Genomic DNA, 27,826 nt, shown 5'->3' with positions numbered 1-27,826 from the left:
GCTGCTAATACCTGTCGGCAAGACGCGGTAGCCACTGCCTCGGTTTCCCAGCTGGGCTCCATCCTTGCTCCAGGACACAGCTGGTGCCGGCACCCCAGAGGCATAGCAGGTCAGAACTGCTGGGGACATCCTGGTGGCTGCGAAGTCTGTGTGATCGTCGGCAATCGTGGGAGGGACTGCAAATGGGGAGAGTCAAGGTGAGAGGGGCTGTGCAGCGAAGAGTAGGAGCCAGACTCTCCCCTCTGTGCATGGATGCAAGACTCCGGGAAGCATGTGTGACAGCCATCATCTTGGCCGACACACCAGGGATTGAAGTGGGGACCTCCAGAGCTAAACACATGAGCTGCTGCAGCTTGAGCTGCAGAACCAAGGCGCGCGCACACACTTGCATGCGTGTACCCCCCACCCCAGTGGATTCCGCAGGCTCACCCAGGCTGCTCGCCCAGAGAGCACGGCTCTGTGTTCGCTGTCACTGGGGCTCCAGCCCGGACGCCAGTGCCGGGAAAGCACTGGCCGGAGCTCAGTCAGCGATTTGAGCGCCGGGAAATGGAAAGAGCTCAGAAAGGCCGTCCCAAGGTGAGACCACTGCATGCCGGAGAGCCACTCACCATGCACAGCAACAGCAAGGAGCCTGCGAGCCTCTCCTGCGGGGTTCCTTACGATGCACTCAAACTGTGCCGTGTCCTGGAGGCTGGGGCTGGCAAGCAGCAGGGAGCCAGAGGACAGTAACCTGAGACACAGAGTGCCTGGGTGAGGGGGAGCCACAAACGTAGGACCAGATCCTGCCCCACTAAGGTCAGCAGTGGCCCCCAGGATAAAGAGGGCCTGGGCCAGCTGTGTACAGGGTGGAGCTAGGGTACAATGGCAGAAGCAGCTTAGCAAGCGAACCAAAATGGCAGCAGAACCAGCCACCGGACCTGACTCGCTCTGCACATTTCCCTGAGCGTCCCACCCCGCCGGCAGCATGCATGGCAAGGATGGCGCCGGTACCTGTATGGGCTCTGTGGAAGGTCCACGTTCAGGAGGTGCCCGTTTTTCTTCCAGGTCACGTGGGGTTTGGGGAGGCCAGTAGCTTCGCAAGCAAGCGAGGCCGGGCTGTGGGCCATCAGGGTGAGGTTGGCGGGCCCCGGAGCAATGGCAGGAAGGACTGTGAGGAGCAGAGACAGACGCAATCGGTTCAGGAGTGGATTCCAATCAGCTCGAGGCATTGCTGGAGGGAGGCGGCATTAATGAGAGGGGAGCGCATTGGCTTGGGCCAGTCCAGCAGGAGGCAGAGGGACCCCTTGGAACAAAGGAGAGGGGACGCCGGCATGTGTAGGAAAAAGGAGATGGTGGTATCCAGAGCAGAGGCTGTCTGAGATCCATGCAGCACGGCTGGATGCGAACCCTGCACGCCAGGCTCCTAGGGGCTTGCCTCATTCCCAGGTCAGTCCCTTCCCGCCTCACGCTCCCCTTACCTAAGACTCGGAGATCCAGGCCTCGGCGGTCAGACCCAGCAGGGCTAGATGCCACGCAGAGGTAATGTCCCATGTCCTGGACCTGAACTGGGTCTATTCTCAGGGAGCCATCTGACAGGAGCTCCAACCTGAGGGGAGGGAAGGTGAATCCATCAGGCCACCAGCCAGTTTGGTTTAATGCCTCATTGACAGAAAGCAGCAGACAAATAGGAAAACAGCCACTGAGGGAGAGGAGAACACTTGCCAGCAGACCAGAGCCATCGTATGGCAGGCCCAGAGGTGGCCACCACCAGCACAGAGGAGTGGTCCAAGCACAGGGCTAGGTGTCAGAGCACCTGGGCTCTGTTCACAACTTGGCCCCTGACTGGCCATGGGACCTTCTTCTCCCCTTGCCGCAGCTCCCCCAGCCTAGAGTGGGGGTAATAAATGCCCCTGCCTCACGTGGGTGCCTGCGAGGCTCCGTTCCTCGCTGTTTGCAAGGGGCCAGGCCCGTGCAGCAGCCCAGTTACAAACCTGAGCCCACTGGCCGTGCTGAGGCACCACGGAGAAAACAGACGGGAAGCAGCTGCTTTCCCACCGCCGGTTTCAAACTGATGGGAGAGCCCGGCTGCGGAACGGCCCTGGGTTCGCCGCCAGCACAGCGGGCTCGCGTACCTGGGGTTTGCAGCAGGCAGCAGGAGCAGGCCATCCTTCCTCCACGTGAGCTGGGGCGTGGGCTGCCCCTCCGACTCACAGGGCAGCAGAGCGGACTCGTTCACAGTGGTGCTCACAGCCAAGGGGCCCGGCTTTATCACAGGGGCAGCTGCAACAAAAAAATCACGGGGGGCGCGAGGCATTGGAAAATGACAGTAAGAGAAACTGTGGAGTTTGTGCTTAACTGCTCTGCCCTTGAGCCCCCTCTGTCCAGGGGCAGCGCAGAGCCCACTTCTGCTCCTGTGAGCCTGGTGCTGCAGCAGGGTAGGAAGAAGTTTGGAGGGCTCCCAATGTTTTGGGGATGGGGGGGGGTCTGAAACCCCTCCTTCTTTCATTCACTCCCACATAGGCCTGGCTTGAGATGAGTAATTAAACCCAGGGGAGGCCTCATTTCTTGGAAGACAGGATTAGAGAGGCGCACAGATGAGGAGGCTGAAACGAGAACGTTTGTGCTAACGAAGATAGGGAAATGGGCCAGCGAGTGGAGAGACGGGCTCGCTGAGCTGGCCAAGGCCAGAGGAGGGAACATCCGGGGAACCACTGGCCAAGAACAAGATAACAACGATGGACAGGGTAAATCGGGAATGGAAAGATGAGGTAACGAGCAGGTCGAAGGCAGACAGCCCGTGGACAGAACATGCTGCACAGGGATTGGCTCCTGCCAATTAACCAAGCCAATGCAATGAGATGTGTAAATGGAGGGACTCCCAAGAGCCTGTCCACTCCTCTGCTGATGGGGAGATGGCTCATTGATAAATGGGATCCCATCACACAGCGTATCCCACCAACCCAACTCCGGGAAGGAAAGCGAGGGCCAGAGCGTCTGAGTCAGCCCAGCTCTGATATCTGCCATGGAGCCCCAGCAACTGATGGCGCCGCGGAATCTGAACTGGGGGCTCACACCTCCCCACAGGCCCCCCGAGCTCTGCTCACTCTGGATTTCCACGTGGAAGCGCAGGCTGGTTCTCCCCAGCGCGTGGCTCGCTGTGCAGCTGTATTCTCCGCCGTCAGGCACTCCCATGGGCTGGATCTGAAGGAAGCGCCCCTGGGCCAGAAACCGCACGTGGGCATCCTCCTGCCAGCACCCAGAGACAAACACCCCATCAGCAGCGCCGCCCAGACCGCAGGCTTCACAGGCAATGAGTCTGGTGGCCTTGGTTCAATATCCCAGAGGCAGCATCTGCACTGCTTAGCGGCCAGAGCCGAGCCAGGCGGGGGGCGGCTGATCAAAGGGACACGCACCGCGGAGGGATCCCCAGGGCAGGGGCTTCAGTCCCCTGCCATGCAGTGATGGGAAGCCACCTTGTGCATTGGCTGCACCCCAGAGAGTGGGAGGGAATCTCTTGGGCCCTGACACTGCCAGGAAGATGATATGGGGAGTCAGCGCCACCTCGCTGAGACGTCAGCCCCTCCCTCCAACCTCCTTGCCATGCACGCCCAGCCTGGTACGTACAGCAACTGGCGAACACCCCAACTACACACCTGCAGCAGGGAGCCCCCTCGGTGCCACTCGATGCGGGGTGGCGGGTCAGCGGCGGCAGGGCACTCCAGGGAGAGCTGCCCACCGGCCAGCACGGTGACAGAGCGCGTCTCACTGGAGCCCCGAATGTTCGCAGGCGCTGCAGGGATGCAAGCCAAGCGGGTCAGGCATGTGTGGAAGGGGAATCGTGCCCATGAGCAACTGGGAGCGCCGGAGAGAGGGCACCGTCCCCGAATGGTAACACCCACCTACCAACCACCGCCCAAGAAATGCCCCAGCCCTCGCTGCTCCGCTTTGTGCTAACCCTGCTTGTTCTGTCACCCAGCCCCAGGCTCACAAGCAAGGCACTTACATCCCCCTTCCACCTCGCTGATCCAGAAGGGTGGGCACATGAGAGGACCAGGATCTGTGGGCCCAGCCATGATCCTGAAAGGCTCCCACCAGGGGAGAGTGCGGTACATCCCCCAACACCCCAGTTATAGGAGACATCTAGGCCCCTGTCCCCACTCGCAGACCCAGCCTGGTCCTGCTGGAACACAGCTGCCTTCCAGTGGCGCTAAACCAGGACCCACCAAGGTTGCTGCATGGTGGAGATTGATGCCAACCCTGCATTTCATGCCATTCAACCCAACCCATTCCCTCCGGGGGCACTATCCGTTCCCCTCCCTGGGCAAAGGGAAGCCAGCAGGGTGAGCTCACCCACCCACCATCAGCTAGAGGCTGATGTGGCCAGCTCTGCCCCACCCCCACCCCGCCACTCTCCCAGGGGCCAGGAGTCACTTCTGATGGCAGCGCAGACATGAGGCTGGCTGCTGCCGCTGTGCGACCTGCCTGCTTTCTAGCCACAGGCACCCCGCTGTGCAATGGTACCTTGTGTCTTGACCCAGAAGCTCTTGCCATCCTCCCCAGCAGGGTTGGCAGCCAGGCAGGTGTACAAGCCAGCATCGTCTGCCTGAGAAAGGCCAGAAGGGAGGGGAAGCTCAGGTGAAAACTCAGGGATGGAGGGAGGGAAGGGGGAAGGGCGGGGGAGAAGTCCCCACCTGCACGCTCTCTATCCGCAGGGAGCTCCCGTTCCTGGCCACGATCCCGGGCCTGGCTAGCAGCCGGCCATCCTTCTCCCAGGTGACGCTGGGGGCGGGCACGCCAACTGTGGTGCACAGCAATTCTAAGGGAGCCCCAATGGTGGCAGCCACCTCCGTGGGCTGGGCCAAATCCTCAATGCGCGGGGGCTCTGCAAGGCACGGCAGGGCTGATTTCACCGCCCCTCCTCCGGACAGGGGCCTGGGAGAGCAGGCGGGCAGAGGGGGAAGGTCCTCCTTGGGACTGAGCGCAGAGATTCGCTAGTCCAAAGGAATGCCCCTGGGAGAGTCTGGCCCTTAGCGCCCAGAAACTAGAGAGCTGAATCCAAGAGAACAGACTGGGCACTGCCCATCCCCCTCCTCATGCCCCCCAGCTCAGCCCCATCAGCCCAGCCTGCTTGCCCCTCACCCATCCCTCCTGATGCCCCCCACCCTCACCCCCTTCCAGCCTCCCTGCCGACAGGCCGCTCAGGCACGTACCCACGATGGAGAGGTGGAAGTGTTTGCTCACTTCCCCGGCCTCGTTCCCAGCAACACAGGAGTAAACGCCCGAATCGGCCGGCTGCACCGACTCCAGGTACAGCCTTGTGCCCGGGCCGTTGGGCACCAGGTTGTTTTGCAGAATCAGGGGCTCGCCATCCTTCAGCCAGGTCAGAGTGGGCAGTGGCGACCCGCTGGCTGCACAAGTGAAGGTCACGGCAGAGTCGGTCACTGCGGTCACGGTCTCGCTGCTCTCCGAGGGCTCTAGGGCTGGAGGCACTGCAGGGAGGCAGAAGCAGCAGGCGTCTGTTACCGGGGCCAGAGGAGGCCTCACCTGTCATTTTCAGATGACACCTTTGTCCCCCTCACCTAAGGCTGCACCTTCTGTCTCCTGAGAGGCGTGGCTGTGGACGCCCAGTTCAGGGGCCTACAGTGGAAAGACGCTGCCCAAGGCAGCCGAACAGAAGGTGACTCTGCAAAGCACCATTCGCAGTGAGCGGAGACAGCCTCATACAGCCTCTGACGCACTGGCAGCCTGGCTTGGGTCTGCTTCTGCTGTCCATCCTGCCTCTCCTCCATCCTCTGGACAGTAACAGACGGGGCCCCTCATCTCCGTCAATCTCTCCCTCCATGATCAGCGTCACGGTGATTCCCCATCACACCCTGCATTGCCCCTTGCTCATTTCTTCTCCAGTGATCCCCTCCAGTCAACTAGCCAGTGACCCATCCCCCAAATCTGCATTTAGCCAGTTTCTCCTCCCCCCCACTTCCCAGCCCCTTTCTCCCATACACCCCTTCCCCACCACCCGCATTTCCCCAACCCCTCTCCATGCTTTCTTCTTGTCTCAGCCCCAATCGCCCCTTTCCCCCCCACACTCCAGGCTCTGCCCTCCTCAGCAGACCCCTCGGTTACACAGGTGACATTCCCCTCCTACCCTGGATCTGCAGGATGAAGCTTCGCTCCGCTACTCCCGCCCGGCTGGACGCAACGCAGGTGTAGATTCCAGTGTCCGAGTCCTGCACCGGAGAGATCCTAACTCCCCGGGGTAGGGAGTGGGGTAAGATGATGATAAATCAATTCAGAGCACGTGAAGGCCAGCTTGTGGCTTCTGCTCCCCACTGCTTGCAGTGCCATTGCCACGGGACAGCTGAGCGCACACCGCATGGCATACGGCCGCCTTTCCAAAGCACCCAGCCTTCCAGAGCACCCAGCGGGCTGAACCTGCAGCTCCTGCTGTATCTCCAGGGGGAGCGGTGAGTGCTCAGCACCTCTGAAACTCAGGCTCCTTGATGTTCAACACTCCACTGAAATGCAGCCACCTCTGGAGTGGGCAGTGGCAGCCAGGCATAACAGTGCATGAGTACGGGGGGAGGATTTTGGCCAGAGTGGAAAGCACTCGGGAACCTCCTCTCTTACCTGAGGGTGCGTCCTGCGGAAAGCAGCCTCACCCGGTGGGAGAGAGGGAGGGGTAGTCCGTCCCTCAGCCAGCTGATCTGTAAGGGAGGGGAGCCCCGTGCTTGGCACTCCATGGTAACAAGCCCCAAGGGGGCGCTGGTGATGACTGCAGAGTCGTTGGCCCCTTGCTCGATAGTAGGGGGAGCTGAGGGGGAGGAGAAGGGGTTGATATTGAGGGGGTTAATCTTTGCCCCCTGCCCAGCAGCAAACCCCACCTGTGCCCTGCACCACCCGGCATGCATCACTCACCTAGGACATTCAGCATGTGGAGCTTGGTGTCCTCTCCGGCCCTGTTTTGAGCCAGGCAGGTGTATGCCCCCGAGTCAGACACCCGCAGCCCCTTGAGCAGCAAGGAGCTGCCATCAGGAGACAGCCTGCACACACAGAGAGAGAAGACTCAGCAGGTCAGCAGAACCCACAAGGACCACACACATACACAGACACCATGGCCTTGCCTGGGTATCGAACCTGTGACCTTCTGTGCCGAAAGCAAAAGTCCCCCCCGACTCAAGCTAAAGGATTAATTCATTGAGACCTAAGTAGCAGGCATCATCCTTGCCAGAACCAGCCACTCAAGCTATGTGCACTAAGCCAAGCATTACACTCAACGCAAAGCATCCCTGCCCTCCAGGCTAATAGCCACTGATGGACCTATCCTCCATGAACTTAGCTAGTTCTCTTTTTAACCCTGTTATAGTCTTGGCCTTCACAACATCCCCTGGCAAGGAGTTCCACAGGTTGATGGTGTGTTGTGTGAAGAAATACTTCCTTTTGTTTCTTTTAAATCTGCTGCCTATTAATTTCATTTGGTGACCTCTAGTTCTTGAGTTATGAGAAGGAGTAAATAACACATCCTTATTTACTTTCTCCATACCAGTCATGATTTTATAGACCTCTATCATATCCCCCCTTAGTCGTCTCTTTTCCAAGCTGAAAAGTCCCAGTCTTATTAATTTCTCCTCTTATGGCAGCCATTCCATACCCCAGTCATTTTTGTTGCCCTTTTCTGAACCTTTTCCAATTCCAATATATCTTTTTTGAGATGGGGCAACCAGATCTGCACGCAATCTTCAAGGTGTGGGTGTACCCTGGATTTATACAGAGGCAATACGATATTTCCTGTCATATTATCTCTCCCTTTCCTAATTATTCCCAAGATTCTCTTCGCTTTTTTGAGAGCCGCTGCACACTGGGCCATGGCGCCCCTCTGCAGCACCAGAGCCCTAACAAGAGGCATACCGGCGGCGAGGGGCAGCATGCAGTTCCAGTGGTCTCCCATCCTTCAACCAAGTGACTTCTGGAGCCGGCTGTCCTTCCGCTTCACACTCCAGCTTCACCCCAGTGCCCTCCAGGACACTGTGCTCACTGGGGATGCCTGCGCTCAGGATCCTGGGCACCGCTGAGTGGAGAGAGGAGAATGTGACTGGAGGGCAGAGGAATTACCTGACCCCTTTAAAGCGCAAACCACATCCTCAAGAGGCCCCAGTGCTCCCACGACAATCTGTCTCCATCCCCTTTGGAGGCAGCCTGCTCGCTGCAATGCCACACACACCTTGCACCAAGACGACGAACTCTTTGCGGGCCTCTGCTTCAAGGCTTTGTGCCAGGCAGGTGTACCGGCCCGCGTGGAAAGGCTGCAAGCGGCTGATCTGCAGCTGCCCACCTCGGGACACCACTCCCTGCTCCACACTGTTCTCTGAGGGGGAAAGAGAGCGCATCGTTCCAAAACCAGTACAGAGAACTCGATTTCTCCTCTGAGGAGGTTCCCTCGGGCTTGCTCGTCCACAACCCACCTCTGGCAAGGAGGCTTCCCACCTTTCCCACTGGAATTCCCCCCAGCGGGACCTAGGGACCCCAATCTCCTCTCGCTCTTCCTGGGGTGACTCAGCAGCGCTGCCCTACGCAGCGCTGGGAACTTTCTGCTCATGGGCATGAAACACCAGGACCCCGCTTCAATGTATCATCGGGATCACGAAAACTTCACCACACAAAATCAAGATCAGGCTCCTTAGACGCCCACGCATGTCCCTGGCTGCATACTGCACATTTCCAGTTCAAGTCGAACACAGTAGGATTGGGGTAAGCCCAAATAAAGCCAGATATCCTGGTACTTGCATTTATATTATCCGGAGACTTTAATTCTGCAGGGATCTAAATACCATGTCGGCCAGCGATTTCCACTACCCCAGAACTGAAACACCACAAGGGAACCAGAGTTCACATGATTTTGGCTCCGTAAATAGACCCCCAAGGCTTTACAAGAGTTCATGAAAAGCACACAAGACCACGAACCCACCCAAAGATGGCCTTGCATACGCCGTGGTGTTTATTTCATGAATTATAATATGCCCGTCTGTCACTGCCTTAGATCTCAAAGCACTTCACACACATGAATGACCCAGGCCTCATCCCCACACATGGTGAGTGGGGAATCCCCACTTTAGAGGAAGGAAACTGAGGCACAGAGCAGTTCCGCTTACAAAGCAAGTTGACATGAGAACTGGGAACAGAACCCAGAACCCTGCATCCGCAGTCCTGTATTCTAAACCCAGAAACCACCCCTCCCTGCTAGATGCTCTAGCTGTGTACGCTATGTTCAGCTAACACCCAGCCCTGCTCTCCCAGCAGCCCATCAAGCCAGCTGATGCAGTGATGCGGCCTCCTTACCCAGCAGTGCCCCATCTTTCAGCCAGCTGATGGCAGGAGGGGGAACACCGGCCGCCTTGCAGGTCAGAATGAGGAGGCTCCCCACGGCTCCATAGACCGTCTCCTGGTGTGGATTCTCGATGGTCGGGGGGGCTTTGGGAGAGAAGCAGAACACACAGGGAGGCTTAGTCACTGCCGCTGGAGCTGAGGGACACCAGGACCCCTCTGCATTCGCTGCTATCACATTCATAAAGCACAGCCACGGAGCAGCTCTTTCCCCGGCTCAGACACACAGTAAACACCACTAAGCGCTTTCACCCAGAATTCCCAAAGCCAGGGGGAGTGCCATTGTTCCCATTGTACAGGTGGGGAAACTGAGGCACACAGTCAGGCAGCAGCCTGCTCAAGGCAGCAGAGCTAGGAACAGAACCTGAGTCCCCTATGTACTGCCCCATTCTGTTTCCCTACTCAGCACTCCTCTTGCAGGGGCTGTACTTGCAGGCACAGCACAAAACGCTAAAATAAAAAGTGACTCCCATCTTCAGTGGGTGTCAGTGAGAGAGGAGTGTCTGGAGCTGCACACTGGCCCCAAGCCCCACTGGGCTCTGTGAGGGGCTGTTACCATCCTCCTCCTCCTCCTTGGGGACTGCGCTCACACTCATCCCTGACCTGCATTTCAGCTGCCTGGCCTCTGAAGTTAAAACCCCAGAGCTGAGAGCCCTCAAGTTTTAGGAGTGGAGTTTGAAATCGAGATCTGGATTGCAGAGCCCAGGGGACCATCTGCCCCAGTCGGTCCTCTCCCCAGCACTAACCATGTCCATGGTCACAGCTCTGCAGCACTGAACTAGCATCGAACTAGAACTGGTCACAAAAATGGGGATTCTTCCTCTGGAAAAAACTTTGCGTTTCAGAGAACAATCAAAATCAGAAATGGATGGCCACTGCGCTGCCTCCTGCTTCCCATCTCCCCCATAAGCCAGGTTCTCTGGTTGAATTACATCTCCCGTGGTCTCCCATCTTGGTGAGTGGGGGTGGTGCATCATGGCAGATGAAGGCTATATCTACACTGCACCTCAGTGTGGACTACAGGGGTGCGAAATGCAGAGTGCACCAAAATGTTACGTTCTAACTGCCCCGTATGGATGCTGCTGGGCAAATGAAAAGGTACCTAGTTCAAAGTAGCGTAGTCCCGTTTCAGAGAGGACTGTGTTAATGCAAACAAGGTACCTTTTAGTTTGGGCCAGGAGCATCCACACAGGGCAATTAGAATGACACATTTTGGCGTGCTCTGGCATTCACGCCCTGACAGTCTGCACTGCAGTGCAGCATAGAGAAGCCCAAAGTCTAGCTGGGGAGCCCGCCCCATAGAGAAGAGAAGCACGAGGCACCAGAACTACAACTCCCAGGGGGCACTGCGGCAGCATTTCAGCATGCAAATAGTTTTGGGACATTCTGTTTTTTGACCCACATATATATAAATGCTCCACAGAAAGCAGACACTTTTCACACAAATGTTCACTGAGTCAAAAACCCAACTTTCCGTCCAAAGCAGTTTAAACAGGCAATGGCCAGCCCGACTTCTGACCTTTCCTCTATCGAAAAGCTCGATGCAGATTAACTTCCCCTACTCAGTGCGCAGGGAGTAGGGCAGTGGAGACAGGCCTGGTGTTACTGGTCTCACTTCCAGATCTGCCAATTAACCTCAGCCCTGACCTGCACCCTCTCACAACCCCAGTCCCAGGTCTCCTGAGACAGACAATCTGGAGAGAACGGATGGAGGCACGTGGTTTAGACCCTCTTCTCTTACCTTGGACGGTGAGCGTGAAGGTTTGTTCTGCCTCCCCAGCCACATTGGTGACTTTGCAGCTGTAGAGCCCTTTATCCGACACCTGCAAGAAGGAGGAAGTCGTCGAAATCTCGCACACAGGGCATGGAAGGCTGAACAGGTGGAACGGTTTCCCTAGGTACGACCTAACCTTACCTGGGCGTTTTCAATCTCCAGCCTCTGCCCTCTCAGCAGGGTCCGAGCACCGTTCCCTAGTGCCAGCTGGTGCCCATTCTTGTACCAGGTGACCACTGGCTCTGGCAGAGCATCAGCCTCACATTGAAAAACAGCAGTCTCTCCGGCACGCACCATCACGCCCTCCTTCTGGCCTCCAAGGGGCTGTGTGATGGTGGGGGGAACTTTACCAGAGAGAGAGAGAGAGAGACAAGAGACTCTAGTATTGCTGGATGATGGGGCAGTATATTTCCTACAGAGGGGAACAGCCTGCCCACAGATAAATTCAAAGATTTCTAAGGAGCTATCCTTACCACCGTGGATGCAAAGATACTACACCCCTCCCCACGCATGCATATTTAGGACACACACTTCCATGTGTGCATGCCTCCCCATACCATACAGAGGCTATTCATGAAACACATGTGCAGGGCCAACTTTCCAAAGGAGGGCAGATGCAGGCAGCAGCTGCACAAATGCATGCAACCCCTTGCAGGCTGTTGCATGCACAAATGTTGTCAGGGCAACTAAGCAAGCCCTGTGAAAATCTGGCCCATAGGGATATAGTCTCCTTTCAAGCATAGGTATAACTCCCAAAGCACACTTGCTTTTAGAGATCCTAGCATTGCGGGCAGCTGCCAAAGCACCAAGTTTCCGAACTAGGTACTAGCTGTAGCTGTGTGTGTGCAATCATAGAACTTTGTGAATGCCTGGCCAGGGGAAGTGCTGTCCAGGAGCCGCACCAGAACAGAGGCTACTTCTAGAACAGAGCTGGCCTGCATCAAGCACAGACAGATGGGTCTCCACAGGAGCCTGGGCCGGAGCTGAAGGCCCATGTGTGGCATCACGTGCTCTGCTGCTAAATTGCAGCTTCAGTACCATTGATCTGATGGAACCAGAAAGGCTGAGGGGGAAGATGTTGGCCCACAGTGCATGAGGCAGACTAGGCTCGGAAGCCTTTGCTCACCATAAACACGGAGAAGAAACAGCTTCTCATCTCTGCCGGCTGCATTCAGCGCCACACACGTGTACTTCCCCCCAGTGGAAATCCGCACTCGCGGGATCTGTAGGATCTGAGAACCTGGAACAAGGAAAGGCCAGGAAAGGCTGGGGCTCATTGCCCGGCTCTGTCCACATGGCTCCAAGTTAGCACCTGGCCACATCCACCCACCAGCTTGCTCCCTACACTGCATCTGGATAGTCATGCAAATCTCTCTCATGGCCCCGTTGAGCTCAGTGGGAGACCCAGACACAGAGAGGTTGCAGGATACAGCCTCTAAACCATCATAACAGCAGTTCAGCTGCCAGGTCAGGGTTATTTTTCCATGTTGATTACAGGGAGTGACGAGAGTTTTCCTATGTTCTTCCCATAACCTTCCCATAACCTATGGGATTCATCCATCAGAGAAAAAAGAAAAGGAGTACTTGTGGCACCTTAGAGACTAACCAATTTATTTGAGCATGAGCTTTCGTGAGCTACAGCTCACTTCATCAGCTGTAGCTCACGAAAGCTCATGCTCAAATAAATTGGTTAGTCTCTAAGGTGCCACAAGTACTCCTTTTCTTTTTGCGAATACAGACTAACACGGCTGTTCCTCTGAAACCATCCATCAGAGAGTGTCACGGAGGGGATCATCCACTCTGGCAACTCCAGGCTGGGATTCTTAAAATAACCTATGGGATTCATCTCAATAGGAGTTGCGTGTCAACACCCCTTAGACTCCTTTGAAAATTCTAACCTTACACTTTCTGTATTAGGTATCAGTTTATTAAGTGTGTTACTGGCCCCTTAAGAAATGTAACCTCACATCAGGAAGCAGCCAGCCAGCTCTGGTAGGAAAGTCACTGGCTTATTAACCAGTCTGAGTTTTCACCTGCACAGCCATACACACCTGGGATGAGGATAAGCTCCTCGCTGAGCGGCAGGGTTTGGCCATCCTTGTACCATGTGATCTCGGCAGTGGGATGTGATTGGACATGACATGTCAGGGAGAGGCTGCTATCGATGACAGCAGTGATGCTTTCGGGGTTTGCTCCCACTATCCTTGGTGGAACTGCTCCTCCCAAAATCAAAACGTGTTGATTAGAAATCTCCCCCCATTTATCCAGGTGCTGTAGATGCCGAGTGCGAACCAACCCCACAGATACAGCAACAAGCAGCAAAAAGAGCAAGGGAGGAGAAAGGACTGGAGCTTGGACATATTAAGCAGCAGCCCTGGAGGTAGCAGAGTGTGGAAGGCCAGAGAGACAGGAGCCCTGTCTGGACATTGCAGTCAGTGTAAACAGCAGGCTACCGAACCACGAACATAGGAGTAAAAAGCTGCCCAAAGAGGAGCCAGTGTGAAATACCAACGCTACGTGCGGACGTTATCCTCAGTCTAAGACACTGGCTACCGGAACTGCTTGGAAAGTGGCACGACTTGGAAGATGCATGGCCCGGGGAGAAAAGCAAGCACAGAACTGCATTCTGAATGGATGGGAAGTCGTTACGATTACCCTAGCGCCTAGAGGTTCCAACCGGGTCAGGCCTCGGCATGTTAGGTGCGGCGGACACACAGTCTAAGGGTAGGTCTCCACTGCAGGCGCGGGGTGGGATTGCAGCTCGCGTAGATACACCTGGGCTACTTTTAGCACTGGGGCTGTGGCCGTGTTCACTTCAGCACAGGTTGTACAAACCCACCTGGAATCCTAGGTAAGGACTTGCAGGCGAGTCTGTGCTGAAGAATGCCCTGCTTCGGCTTCACTGCTCTGGTACCTGAGCTAGCTAGACCAAAGGCAACTCATGCATGTCTACACAAGCCACAGTCACGCCCCGTGTCGACATACCTTATGAAAAGAAACAAGCCCTGGCCCCCAAGGCTCGCAGACCATCCGGAACTATAGGGAACAAGGGTTCGAAAAGCAGAGGGGTCCAAGCCTGCCTGCAAAAACCACACCAGCAAACCCGCAGGTGCAGCAGCACACGTTCAACGGGCTCCCCGGGGACCTGCCCAGACATTTGCACACGCCTTCACCCGGTTTGTGTGTGCAACTGTAAGTGGGCGATTTGGCACCCACATTTTTTGCAAACGGACTTTGAGCCTCCATTTGTGAAAACGTGCTGCAATGTATCTCGATAAATATATCTGCTGGTCATAGCTACCGCTGTCCTCCTAGCTTAGGTTTTCCTAGGCTATAGGATCGAGGCTCAGTCCTTTCAAACCCCGTACTACTGCGTGTGCCTGACATGTGGCATTCTCCAGGATCCTTCAGTCTGCCTCCCTGTGTGGTGCTTTAAGCACTTGCTACGGAGATAAGGGAGAAAAATGGGATGGATGAAGAAAGAAAAGGTTTGGGATAAACTCATCAAGAGAGCGATGAGTGACTGGGTGCCTGGGTAGATAAACTATTAGAGGACCCAAGGGGCTGACCAAGAAGGAATTGGATAAGGGACCAATCTAGAGAAGGGTCCACTTGAATTACTCACCCAGAACTATGAGAGCAAAGTGCTTCTCTGTAGAGCCCTCCTGATTCTCTGCCACACACACATAGCTGCCAGTGTCTGTCACCTGGACCGAAGCCACCTGCAAAGGGAAAGCAGATCCCTGCTGAGATGGCTAGGAGTCATCACAGGCACTGGCCGGCGGATTCAGAGCAGCAGCCAGAGAAGCTGCATTAACACCTCCAACGGTGCGTGTTTTCTGCCACTTTCCACCCACTGCAAAGCCTGCTGGGTACGACACCGACCTGCAGGAGCCTGCTGTCCTCCAGGACCTGGTGCCGGGGGCTGGTGGTGAAGGGCAAGTCATTGTGGAGCCAGGTAATTGCAGGCGCTGGGTGCCCAGTGACATCACACTTCATGTGGGCTGTGCTGTTTGCAATCACTGTCACCTCTTCTACCAACTCCTCCATGTTCCCCTGGATAACGGGGGCAGCTGGGGACAGGAGAGAACCGGTCAGTTATGGGCTGCTCATCTCTCAGCCCTCCTAGATAGGGAGGAGAAGTCTGACCCAGGCCTTCCTCTCAAGGGGATGGAGCACCAGGGCAGGGTCTCAATAGCCTTCATCCTTCAGTGCCCCTTTATTCCCCTACTCTCCCCCTCACTTCCCATGATCTTATCTCACTTTGCTCCTTGCTGTTATCCTAAGCTTCTGCAGTTCAGTCTCCTCCCCTCTCTGTTGTCAGGGACAACACGGTGCCACTGTGAGTTAGCTTCAGAGCTGGGAAATGAACCCAGGAGTCCTGGCTCCCAATACCCTGCTCTAGCTAGTAGGCACCACTGTCTCAGATATGCAAGTGTGACAAGAGCTGAAGGCTACTCTCGCATGCAGGGAACGTCTCTGTTTTAGGTCTGTCCAGACCCTAGCAATACAAATTATTATTTATTATGTGCTCCCCACCGGCCTCTCCCCTCCCTTGGGAGGAGTCCCAGGGAGCGATCTCTGAGCCAGCCAATGGCACTCACATCAGGTCACCTCCCTTCTGCGGACAACTGAGCCGATGACCCAGACTGATGCTCTTCAGAGAGAACCCGAGTATCAAGAGCTTGGGGACGGGGCCAGATTTCGCCGTCCACACACCAAAGAATACAACGTCACGGATGCCACCCACAAGGGCTTGCCAGCTCCTGAAGGGAGTTGCCTTGACAGCTCAGCTCAGCCCAGCTGCAGGGAGGACCAGGAAGATCGGGGGGAGGAAGGCAGCTCCTCAAGATCATTCGGGGTCCTGTGTGGCTCCGGTTTTCTGCCAGAACCCAGAAGCGACGACCTGTCACTTTTACGTCCCCTTGGCCCCATGACGTCTTCCCCTGGATACTCACACAGCACCAGTAGATCGTAGTGCAGCCAGTCCTCTCCTGCCTCATTGGCTGCCTGGCACGTGTACCTCCCCGCATCGTTAGCTCTGACCACAGGGATCTGCAGGATTCGTCCCCCTGCCAGGCAACAGAGAGTTAGAGAGCGGGACAGGAATGGCTCCTAGGAAACCACAGTTCTACTAGCGAGAGAACTAGAGCTGGGAGCTGCTTTGCGTGCGGGATGGGGTCAGCGAACCTCCATCGATAGACATGCTCTCAAGGCTGCCTTCGCCACAACTCATTCTGGCAGTGGAATGTGCCGTGCCCTCCCCCAACATCCTCTCTGACAAAGCTAACGGGTCTGGGCCCAAGGGCATTAGAACCTGCTAGGGGCACCCTCATGTATCCGTCCCCTTTGGAGCACTCAGAAGGGTGCCGTAACGAGGGAGGAGGAGGCAGCCACTTAAAAAGGGCAACACAGCGAGATAGGAAGCAGGGCAGGCAGATGGCCAGAGAGATCCCCACTGGGGAGACAGTCACATTTCCATTGCTTGTCCCTGCACCGTACATTTCCGGGACATTAACAGAGCCGTAGGAGGCTTCCTGAACATCTGGCACCACAGCAGGTGTGCGCCGTTCAGCACATCCAGCAGCACAGCAGGGGCATCCCCCCAGTGCACCTGGCACGTCCCATAGTACAGCAGACGTACATCACCTGGGCACGCAGGAAGATCTGGCAACGCTGACATTGGAGTATTTTAGCTGAGCACACCTGAAACATCTGGCAGCCAGGGCGGTGCGCTCCCATACCTGGAATGTCCGTTAGCACAGCAGATGTGTATCACCTGGGCACATCTGACATATTCTAGCTGGCCAGGCCTGGCCTGCCCGGGAGCCTGGCAGGTGCTCTCCACCTGGAATGCGCAGCAGTTGTCGAATAGCTAAATGAAGCTTTTGGAGTTATCTGACCACACTGAAGTTTGCATCGATAAGCTTGTTACCTAGCAATACTAAAACCCCCTCCGCAGTGGGGAGGGGCTCTCCATCCTTGTACCAGGTGAGCTTCGGGGGCGGGATGGCATTCGTGTCACAGTACAGGGAAGCTGGGCTGTTGACTGTCACCGCCAGGTGCTCTGTCACCTTTCCGTCCTGGTCTTCCTCTTGGTAGTGGAGCTGGAAGGCTGTGCTGGGATTTCCCTGTCTCTGGAACAGCGGGGGCACTGAAAGAAAGCAAGCATCAGCAATCAACCCACGCTGGGGACAAGACCCAACAGAGCGTGTGGGCAGCCAGCAGGGGCAAGCGGCTCCAAGGAGGAGGGATTAGCCAAACTGACAGCTTATCCGTGGGAAGCATTCCTCGCCCAGTTCCCTGAAAAGCACTCTCTGGACACGTCCCCTCCTGCCACGCTGCTGTGTGGGTGGCTGCACATGGGGAAGAGGTAGGAGCTGCCTGTTGCCTGGGATTCTCAACCCATTTCCGCTCCCTTTGTGCCTCTCCCAACAGAAGTCAGAATCTGGCCCCAAATGAACCTGGCTACTTGGGCCCTTTGGGCTCCACTTGAACATGGAATCTCACTGCATTGTGGGTGAAATACAACCCTTCCACAGTGACCATTCCCCGTCCCCCTCTTCTAGCGCTCCACTTCCTGCATTCTAGGGGCTTAGCCCCCTTATGCCTTCTGTTCCCAGACTCTCATTTGCAGCTTTGCGACCCGAGACCCCGTGAGAGAGACTCGCCTTGAATATGCACGCTGAAGTCCTTATCGTCTTCGCCCACTGGGTTGGTGGCAATGCAGGTGTAGTGCCCCGAATCCGAGACACGGGCGGGTCTGATCTGAAGAAGTTGCCCCTCGCTGAGAACCTGGAGATGACCGTCACTCTCCAAGAGCTGGCGAGGAGATACCCAGAACAAGGATGTGGGGGAGGAGAAGGCAGAGTTAAACCTTTTTCATGGCGATTAAATGCCAGGATCAAAGCCTTGAAAACAGCCACAGGAAAATACAGAATCCAGACCCCAAGCCTTACAAACGGTGCCTTCCCTGCCCAGTCAGTTGGAAACTGCTCTTCATTCACCAATAGATACCTGGCTATTAATCATCAGAGGGTTTCATTGCCTTAAACAAGCACATTATTTCATGAGAATCAGTGTAAAGATCATGAATCTAAATGAAAACAGAACACAGAGTAAAGAATTACCCTTCCCTGCCTGCCCTCATGGCAGAAATCACTGGGAGGCAGACCTGGAGAGCACACCCCCTCAGGGACCAATAAGGGGGCTTTTTCGGTTGTATTTCTAGGCATCATTAGGCAACTGACCGTGCCCAACTGCTGTGCAGCTCCCTGCTCAAACAGGGGCTGGCCAGATTGTCACACGTCTGCCGTCTCCTTTGGACTCCAGAAGCCTGAACAAATGAGAATAGCTGCCCAGGATGAAAACGGCCCGTCATGACAGACTACAGGGGAACTCTCCAGCCTTCCCCACTGCAGACCCATTGATCCTGGCCCACTGAAGCCCATTGGTCCCCTCCCCTTGGCTCTGCCTTTGGAAGGCTCCAGGCCCATTAGAAATGGTTATGAGTTTTCACTAGCGACATTGGCGGCCTCCTGCCTTTTCTTTAGCAACCTCACCTGCCCATCCTTGTACCACTGTATGGTCGGCTTGGGCACAGCCCAGGACTCGCACTCCAGCGTCAGGGTGCTGTTGACCTTGGTTTTCACCTCCTTCATGGCAAATTCCCCCAAAGCATGATCTTTGGCAATCCAAGGAGGAACTAGGAGCCACGACACATGAATACAATCAGGACCAGAGAACCATCTCCCACCACACCTGCCCTTTGGTCTAGCCACATGGGCAATGCGATGCTGGGACATCAGCTGACAGCTAACACCGAGGCCCCTAGGCCTCACTGAGCACTGACAAATGGATGCTAGTATTGTTTAAATAGATATGAGCGTTATGAGAATGTCCGTTCAGATTTCATGAAATGCTTGTAGGATGCTGCGTGTATTAATCTGATTTAGAACATCTGTACCCCTTGTTCTAAGGTGATATTTACATGTTTACTCTGTGACTATAGAAGTGTTTGCTCTAAAACGGTAACCCCCCTTTCTCCCCCCCACCCCCAGTCAGAAGAGAAACATCACCCAGTGTGAAACACTAGTTACCAGAAGAGCTGTCATCTCCTCTCCAACAAAAGAAGGTCCATAGACACCAGACAAGCCATTGTGAAACATCAGGGGATAAAAGACTTTGTTGATTGTTCCCCCCACACCCATGAAGAGGAGACAAAACACTCATCCCATCCGCTTGAGCTCTGGGGGGAAGGGAATACAAATGCACGGTATGCATCCGATGAAGTGAGCTGTAGCTCACGAAAGCTCATGCTCAAATAAATTGGTTAGTCTCTAAGGTGCCACAAGTACTCCTTTTCTTTTTGCAAAGACAGACTAACACGGCTGTTACTCTGAAACCTTGCTTGGGTTAGCCCTAAAGGACATATAGAGCTTGCACATTACAGCAGCTTCTAAGATTAACTGATTTGTGGGTGTATATTTACCTGCTTTAACCTTGTAAATAGCTCATTTCTTTTTCCTAGTTAATAAACCTTTAGTTAGTTTATTATAGGATTGACTACAAGCATTGTCTTTGGCAGGAGATCTAAGCAACCTGGGGTAAGCAACGGGTCCTTGGGACTGGGAATTGTTGTGATTTTTAGTCTATCACAAAGGGAAGCTTGCCTAAGTGACAAGATAAATCAAAGTACCCAAGGAGACTGTCTGTGACTCCATGGTTAGGCTGTTTTAGTGCTTGAGGAATTTACATTTGATGCTTGGTTGGTGAAATCTAATTATAGAACACACAACCGGTCTGTGGTTTGTGCCCTGTCTTGCAACAGTCTGCCCTGAGGTTGGTACTCATGTTTGTGAGCTACTGACAGCTTGACAGGCACATTCCTGTGCTGTAGGTGTGCACAGCAACAGCCAGCCAGTGAAGAGTGCCAGGGAGAACTGTGACTCAAGGAGCACAAGGCAAAGTACATACAAGTCAGTGCAAAACAAATCCACAGCTCCGCTGCCAGGAGGGAGGGCTCTTCAGAAGGGATTGGAAGGCAGATGTTTAACATGAGCTGAGATAGGGCCTGCTGCAGCACACCGGGTGGCCGATAGTGGCCGATACCTTGAGTGGGAGCAGGAGACAAAGGGAGTGACCAGGAGGGAAGGGTGGGTGTTGCTTCTGGACATAAACAGCCCTCTCTCAGCTGATTCAGCTCAGGTAGGACATACCCCCAAGAGCGGCAGGAGAAGGACACACAGAGAGCTTGGGCAAAGGGCCTCTAGGGCAGGATCTCTTCTTGGGCCAAAATGTTCATATCATAAAAGCCACGGCTCCGTCAGGCACATGGAACACTCATGTGACAGAAGGAAAAGAAGCAGCCATGAGACAGGTCTGAGCAGAAGTCGGCCGTAATAATGGAAACATGGGGCCTTGGCAAAGCGCCTTAGAGAGGGGCTTCGTACATACCAAGGACCCTCACTTCATGGCTCTTCACAGCCTCCCCGAGCTCATTGGTGACGATGCAGGTGTACCTGCCAGCATCCTCTTCCTGGGCATTCAGAATCTGAAGCCCCCGGCCACCTGGTCAGGGAAAAGGACTCTCCATGATGGAGCCTATGGCAGCCCTTAGTCACTTAGTTAAGAAATAAGCATCCCAACTAACAATTCCTGGTTATAATACAACACAGTGCAGGGTATGAAAAGAGCAGATATTCCCCAGAAATTGTGGCTGCCTGTCCACACACAGCAAAGCACCTTCCTCAAAGGGCCCCCTGCTGACATGCCTCAAGTCTGAGCTGCAAAGGTCACATCTGCAGCGCAGCCTCCAGGCCTATAAGATCACTGGTGTCCCGCGGGCACAGCTCCAGCAGGCATCAGCTGAGATGATGGGTTTGGGAATGCCAGCACCCATCCAGTAAGAACACGGTCCAAGACCTCATCCCACCCCCAGGCCAGAGAACCCTGGTCACACGATCGCCCTGGACTGGACACAGATGCGAAAGGCTCCAGATCCAGTCCCTAGTCTGTGAGACCAATCAGGAAGCAGTTACATGAAGTCAAGGATGATTCTGAGCAACCACATTCACTGAAATTGATACGTTACCAGGGAGCAACCGAACGTTTGTGGATGCTTGGAAAGGAACCTCGTCCTTCAGCCAGGTGATGGTGGGGAAAGGGTAGGCCAGGGCCTCACAGGGCAGGGATACTAGGTTATTGATCACTACAGTAACATCGTCCGTGGCACCCTCGTGGCTCGCCCCAGGAAACGTGGGACTAACTATTGGGAAACAGAGATCGGTTTTGAATGGAGAGAGATAATGTATCTAATTTCTGAGACTTTCTGTCACAGCTGAGACTTTCCACCACTTTACTCCGCCCACCACAGAGTGTGTAGCACTCAGCTCCTCCGGCTGACAGCTGGCCGAGTGGGGACTAAAATATCTGGTGCAAACAGAACCTCAAGTGCTGATGTCTAAAGAAACTCTGAGGCCAGTTCAACTCCGCCCAACACCAGTGGAAGTGAAATAATGCCTAGACCACAATGGCCAAGGAAACCATACCAATGGCCACAGTTAAATGCACTCATTGCTAACATGGCTTCATTGGAAACATAGATATAGCTATTCCCCTAGCTCAACAAATTGCTCAAAGGCATGGACCCTGCAGGGTGCTGGGCCCTTCCTGCTAAAAGGCAGGTGCCCTCACTGCACACTGAACTCAGTAGGAGCTGAGAGCGCTCAGCACTGCCCTGGATCAGACCCTGAAGTCATATGAAGGAACATCTTAGTGGTTTTGAATTCCATTCCCCCGGTCAAATCTGAGAACGCCCACGGCTCTGTACTTACCTAGAACACTTAGCAGATAGTGTTTGGTTTTATCAGCCACGGCATTGGAGGCCACGCAGGAGTAGCGGCCAGCGCTGGAAAGGGTGGTTTGGTTTATCTGCAAGACAAATCTGTCTGGGGATATGTGATAGGCGTCTCTGCTAAGCAAAGGGCTGCCATCTTTTAACCAAGTGATCTCCGGCTTGGGATTGCCTGTATGGTGAAAGGTAAAAGAGGTAAAAAAAAAAAAAAAGCACGACTTAGCCTTTGCTGGCGTTTGTCTCACATATGCTCAGCTGTGCTGGACTGAGCCAGACCAGTGCTCTGGAACCCGGAGCCCAGTTCTGGAAAGTTTTCTCTCCATCCACGCTAGGATTTAAGAAGAGAGCCTCAGTAGCTGGCAGAGGGTGCTGGATGAGCCACAAGAGCAATGGGGATAAACTGGCCCTGTGTAAATTCAGGGTGGGAGGTTTCCAACCATTGGAGCAGTGAAATTCTGGAACAGCCTCCCAATAGGAGCAGTGGGAACAAACAGCTGAGATAGTTTAAGATGGAGCTTGATAAGTGTACGAATGGGATTGTATGACGCAGATAGCTGATATTGGACTCAATGATCCAGGAGGCCTCTTCCAGGCCTACATATGGCCAAAAGGTTTCACTGTGATGAGGCAGGACTTCCCATCTCTACCTTACTCTGGTATCAAAGTTTCACCCTGATAAATGGTACCCACATGCCATATTCCGTCTCTTTCCCCGGAATGGAGGGATCAGCTCCCTGAAGAGTTACGGAACATGCATCTTCCCGTGTTTGTTACCAGAGGAAAGAAGAAAAAAGTGTGGCAGCAGGATGATGGTTCTATCCAGGCATTTCCAATGCAGCCAGCTCTGCAGTACATGGGAGCCCAGGATATAGGCAAGTTATTTTCCCTAACGGGAAAAAGGACTCAAATGCACATGGATGGCTAAGTCGCTTAAAAAGAGCCTACTCCTTGCTTAGATGCTGGGCAGCAAAATGATAATTACCCACCCAGAGCCCTAGAGTTAAAACCACCTCTTGCTTTTTCCCAGCCGGGACTTGGGACACTCACCTGTGGCTATGCAGGACCAGCTGACCGACTGACCCTCAGGCACTTGAACTTTGTCTTCCTCGCCCGCGTTCTCGATGCTGGGAGGAACTAGAAGGCCAAAGAGAAAGAGAGGGGAAGACAGGATGACTCTTTCGCCAGGAGTCCAACCGCACCAAGAGAGACAAGAAACCACTTTCTAGCCACTTAGAGCAAAGGATTTGGGGATTGTTGTACATGAAGGGCATATCCCAAGGGCTTGTGTGAGCATAGCACTTAGCTTCTCGTCTACGTCAGAGAATCCCCACTGGAAACCTTGTAGCAGGCAGAGCATTAAAAACCAAGCGGACAGAGGAAATGGTGACAGGTCCCAGAGCAATAACTCAGGTATCTACAGCGTTTCTGACCCAGTGCTTCATCCTTACCTAGGACCTCCACACTGAAATCCTTCCTAGCTTCCCCAGCCGCATTGCTAGCTATGCAGGAATAGAGGCCTCCGTCTTGGGCTCGCATGCGTGTTAGCCTCAGAATCCATCCACCTGGAAATAAAGGGGAAAAGCCACGGTGGCAAAGAACAAAGAACTGCATTACCAGTGACTACATCCTGGTCCAGGGCTTCTGCCCTGTTCTAGCAAGTCTCCAACATCGCCTGAGCTGGCCTGTCACAGCTCTCTCATTCACTCATCACCACAGCATCAGAGCACCCTCCTCAGGTCTACAAGGACACGTGAGGGGTCTACACAGTGCTCTCTCCTGCCCCTCTATCAGAGTAGAGCCAACTAGGAGTATCCACTAACCCCAGCAGGGAGTCCAACCAAACATGGCATCCTCTCGAGTGCTCTTTCCTCACAAGTAGCTCCTCAGACCACACAGAGGGTGGGTCTACCCTACAAATACAACCCAGGATCTCTCTCCATATAGCTTCAGTCTCCATAGCAACCAGGCACTGAATACTGGGCTGGGATGGCAGGGCAGGGCAGGCGGAGTGGCACACTGCTACCAGTGAAGGCCAGTAACAGATTACCACCCTCTGGGAGCAAGAAGGGAGTAGGGACGAGATCGTCTCTCTCCAAGTCACAATTCCCTCCTCAAGCTACTCCCAGGGCAGCATGCCGACACGCTGCTCCTTAGGGTTTGTCTTCACTGGGAAACAAGCAGCATTTACAACGAGAGCGCAATCGCAGCAGGAAGCCTTAGTGGAGCTGGCTGAGGTAACCCTGAGTGAGTGTGTGTGTGGGCGGCTAGGGTTTATTCCAACCGGCCACACTGAGACAAAGCTAGCACTTGCTAGGTCTCCACTAGGGTAGCTGTCTTCTCATAAAGAACGCACCCTTCACTCCTCGTGGGGACATAGCCTTCATGAGGACAACTTTTCATTGGACAAGTCAGACAATCTCGCTCCCGCGGGTTAAATTAGCAGAAATCCTGTCATTGCTGAATGAGTCAGGCAGCTAAAACCCTGTGCACCAGTTTGAATGCTGAGTGGTAATTAGACCTGCTTCCCTCCCCCCTTCCCCCCCCTCTCCCTCCACCCCTGGTATCTCTGGTGCTTTCCAGGGAAAAGTTGCTAACACGCTGGCAGAGATGTCAGAGGATCCTTGGAAGCATTAAGAGCATCCACAGAGGCCCCTGTCACTTCCATTCACAAACCACATATTTGCTTTTGTTTATTGAAGACATTTTCAGTGGGATCCTGCCCAACCCCTAGTGACTCCAAGAGACACTGGCTGAGTGAGCCAAGAACCCCCAGCCTGGCAGTGACCTACAGGCTCCCAGCTCTGGAGTGTGATTGTCTAAGGGCTTGTCTATGTAGGGAAATTGACCAAAATCACTATGGAGGAATAAGCTATTCAGCAATAGCTATTCCAGGGTAGCTCCCTGTGTTATTCCATGAGCTATCCCGGAGCAACCATTGCACCGTAGCAATTCTGGTCAATTTCCCCATAGCGAAACCCTGAGTTCCAAGGTTGCTAGCCAGCCAGAATAAACCTCCCAGCAATGATTACTCATTAATGCCTCACCTGACAACAGGCGTGTGTGCTCGCCAGGGACGATGGGAGAGTTCTCCCAGGACCAGCTGACCGATGGGGGCGGGACGCCTGAGGCCTCGCAGATCAGAGTTAGGGCGCCATGCAAAGAGACAGTGACATTGGTGACTGACCCTGCTCCCCTAACAAGCTCAGGGGGAACTAGAGAGACAAAGGGATCGTCTTTCATTTACAAAGTAGTCTCCATGGAAGCAAGAAAATAAGCAAATGGGGGCCCTAGGAAATCCAGCTTATCCCTGCCTTCAAACTACGGACCCACGTTCAAAACAGGGGCACAAGGAGGTATGCCCAAAAAATAAGCCTGCCTCCATGGTGCCTTCAGGACCCAGATCTGTGCCACAGAGCAGCTCACTGTGAATGTAGCTGCCAATCCAAATGTGAGTTTACAGGGATGACAAGTGCACACGCAGCCAGGTAGGTGACCCAACTCCCCGGAGGAACTTGACTGTTTGAAAGCTTCGTTCACACAGTCCAGGGAAAGCAGATGACTTTGTCTCCTTGTTGTTCACCCCATCATTTAAACCCCCTGCCACTCGTTGCTGGGGTGGCCATTGCAGTAACAATGCCTAAAGCTTACACAGAACTTTTCACCCTGATAATATTATCTCATCCTCACACCTAAAGCTCTATCATGTGTACGGTGGAACTTCCCAGTGCATCACAATTCTCCTGATCCCCGCTCTCAGACCCCTCTCCCCCAAGGTCCCAGAAACAAGAGCAAAGCTGCTGCCCACATCCTTACCATGCACAGCAAGATCAAACGTCCTCTCCACCTGTCCAACTGCACTGGCCGCTAGGCAGGTGTAGCGGCCTGCCTGGGTGACCTGCGCCCTCTGAATATGCAGCTTCCACCCCTGGTCCTTAAGAAGAAGCGCTTCCCCATTCACCACAGGCTGCCCATCTTTCATCCATGTGACTGTTGGCTGCGGTGATCCCCCGGCTTCACATTCTAGTGTAATCTCACCAGCCTTGGCCACGGAAATCTTCTTTGGGGCTTCGCCGCTGCCTTTGATCACTGGCAGAACTGCAGGTGAGAAGAGCACAAGGCAGAGACTATTGGGATTCAATACGACCTGTTAGGATTCAACTCCTCCTGGGTTTTCTGCACGAGGATATTAACGGCAGCAAGCGATTGGTCTGGACCAGCAAAGGACAGCTATGAGCCATGCCGAATACTAAGGCAATCCAGACTCTGGGGTAGGGTTCACTGACCACCAGCTGTCTTGAAATACTCAAAATCACACAGCTGCTTTGGACCAGTGGCTCCCAAAGATTGCCCAGCTGAGCCCACACTGGCTGCTTGCCAGGAACCCAAGGGCAGCACCTAGTTTTGCAGATCATAGCTGCCCTCCTCACCAGGGAGGTGTAGATTGCAGAGACCATAGGTCCAGCATACGAAGTGTGGATCACGATGGAGCACGGCATGCTGGGACATGGTGTCTCCAAGGGCCACACCTGGGCAGGAGAAATGAGAGAAGCCACTCATGCTCCCCAAAACCACTAACGACGACTGACTTACACTGGAACTCTTATTGTTATTCTCCACGCAGAGATTCGGCTCCCTGTAGTATAAAACCTCACTCCTCCCCCAGCACCTCTCCGACTCACCGTCCACCTCCAGCCGGTGCTCCCTTCTGCTGCTGCCAGCCGCATTGCTGCACTCACAGGTGTAAGATCCCTCATCTGCTGTCTGCACCTTCCCGATGTACAGCAGCCTGCCTCCTGCGGAGATATGCTCGGGGCGTCCAGGCTCCATGGCAAGGGGCGTACCTGAAAGGTGGGGTGGGGGAAGAAAACAAAAGTCTCTCCTAAGTCTCCTGGCAGCACTAGCTCCGAGGCACACTGTCCTACAGAGGGTCGGATGGTGGTTACATGGAATTGCCTGCTTCTCTCCAAGGAGACAAACCTGCGATTGCCTCTGAGGCAGATGCAGCCTTCCCAAAAGGGGCAGCTTCTCCTTGTAGACAAGAAGGAGATGCCAACACAAGTCTAAGTACGTTTAAATCAATGTGTATCCTCGGCTTTGAAATCCAGCCTGGGACCTTCTAGCCCACTGGCTCAGAACCATGCTGTCTAGCTGGCTGGACTAACACTGAAGAGCTGATAGCCCTACTAGGTGACATCTTCTTGGGGAGGAGCGAAGATATGAACACAACCCTACCGTCTTTCTCCCAGGTGAGGGTGGGGAAGGGGATCCCGCTGCACTCGCAGGACAGGCTGACGGACTGTCCCTCCATCACAGAGAGGGCAGCAGGCTCTTCCGAGGAGAACGAGGGGGGAACTGCACGGGACAAAAGAAGGATATAACTGAGTGCAGGGGGCATCAGACATGCTACAGAAGCAGTGGTATGTGATGCTAGCTAGCTTCCCAGGGGACTTCACTCTGTTTGCTACTCTCTGGCTTACAGGAGGTGGGTTTGGCCAAAGGAGAACAACGAGAAACACGTGACCCCTGCCCGTTGCCCTGATGGGAAACCAACCTGCCCAGCATCACACACATTTAATCGCAAGTGCCACTGTCAGTCACACAGACTTGCAATTTTGATCCATGTGGAAAGAATAATTTCAACTTTCCAGCTATTAAAAACCAGCAGTATTCTCAATCATACAACTCTCCTACAGCATACGACAGTACAGAAAGTGTACTGTGCCAGCCATGTGGTTAAAGAACAGTTAGACTGGCCAGCCACACTATTATAGATAGGGCAGGCAGCCCTGTTTTCAGTTGCTTAAAACTTTCCCAGTCTTCAATCATTTGGGCTGAAATTT

At 54.3% G+C, this 27,826-nt stretch overlaps 1 protein-coding gene across 1 annotated transcript in view; it reads right to left on the bottom strand.

The window, feature by feature from the left end:
• The window catches only part of HMCN2 (hemicentin 2), a 107,576-nt gene that overhangs the window by 20,460 nt on the left and 59,290 nt on the right, over positions 1-27,826 (bottom strand). Inside the window, exons 41-75 of the mRNA XM_075120309.1 lie at positions 27,219-27,338; positions 26,666-26,827; positions 25,800-26,081; positions 25,031-25,198; positions 23,435-23,548; positions 23,034-23,120; positions 21,967-22,158; positions 21,225-21,398; positions 20,588-20,701; positions 18,694-18,836; positions 17,803-17,953; positions 17,067-17,285; positions 16,090-16,203; positions 15,017-15,204; positions 14,757-14,853; positions 13,183-13,344; positions 12,258-12,371; positions 11,273-11,475; positions 11,099-11,180; positions 9,313-9,444; positions 8,198-8,341; positions 7,885-8,044; positions 6,895-7,019; positions 6,607-6,790; positions 6,125-6,222; positions 5,190-5,468; positions 4,671-4,861; positions 4,501-4,582; positions 3,633-3,769; positions 3,084-3,225; positions 2,112-2,259; positions 1,458-1,585; positions 991-1,147; positions 609-730; positions 12-176 (exon numbers count right to left, since the gene is read on the bottom strand). Coding sequence (XP_074976410.1) covers positions 12-176; positions 609-730; positions 991-1,147; positions 1,458-1,585; positions 2,112-2,259; positions 3,084-3,225; positions 3,633-3,769; positions 4,501-4,582; positions 4,671-4,861; positions 5,190-5,468; positions 6,125-6,222; positions 6,607-6,790; positions 6,895-7,019; positions 7,885-8,044; positions 8,198-8,341; positions 9,313-9,444; positions 11,099-11,180; positions 11,273-11,475; positions 12,258-12,371; positions 13,183-13,344; positions 14,757-14,853; positions 15,017-15,204; positions 16,090-16,203; positions 17,067-17,285; positions 17,803-17,953; positions 18,694-18,836; positions 20,588-20,701; positions 21,225-21,398; positions 21,967-22,158; positions 23,034-23,120; positions 23,435-23,548; positions 25,031-25,198; positions 25,800-26,081; positions 26,666-26,827; positions 27,219-27,338 — 5,280 coding nt within the window. The remainder of the gene's footprint in view (positions 1-11; positions 177-608; positions 731-990; positions 1,148-1,457; positions 1,586-2,111; positions 2,260-3,083; positions 3,226-3,632; positions 3,770-4,500; positions 4,583-4,670; positions 4,862-5,189; positions 5,469-6,124; positions 6,223-6,606; positions 6,791-6,894; positions 7,020-7,884; positions 8,045-8,197; positions 8,342-9,312; positions 9,445-11,098; positions 11,181-11,272; positions 11,476-12,257; positions 12,372-13,182; positions 13,345-14,756; positions 14,854-15,016; positions 15,205-16,089; positions 16,204-17,066; positions 17,286-17,802; positions 17,954-18,693; positions 18,837-20,587; positions 20,702-21,224; positions 21,399-21,966; positions 22,159-23,033; positions 23,121-23,434; positions 23,549-25,030; positions 25,199-25,799; positions 26,082-26,665; positions 26,828-27,218; positions 27,339-27,826) is intronic.

Source organism: Caretta caretta, chromosome 16 (assembly GCF_965140235.1).
Source record: "Caretta caretta isolate rCarCar2 chromosome 16, rCarCar1.hap1, whole genome shotgun sequence".
In the NCBI taxonomy this organism is placed as follows: domain Eukaryota; kingdom Metazoa; phylum Chordata; order Testudines; family Cheloniidae; genus Caretta; species Caretta caretta.
The sequence above is the reverse complement of the archived record's forward strand: the minus strand, read 5'-3'. Positions and strand labels throughout refer to the sequence as shown.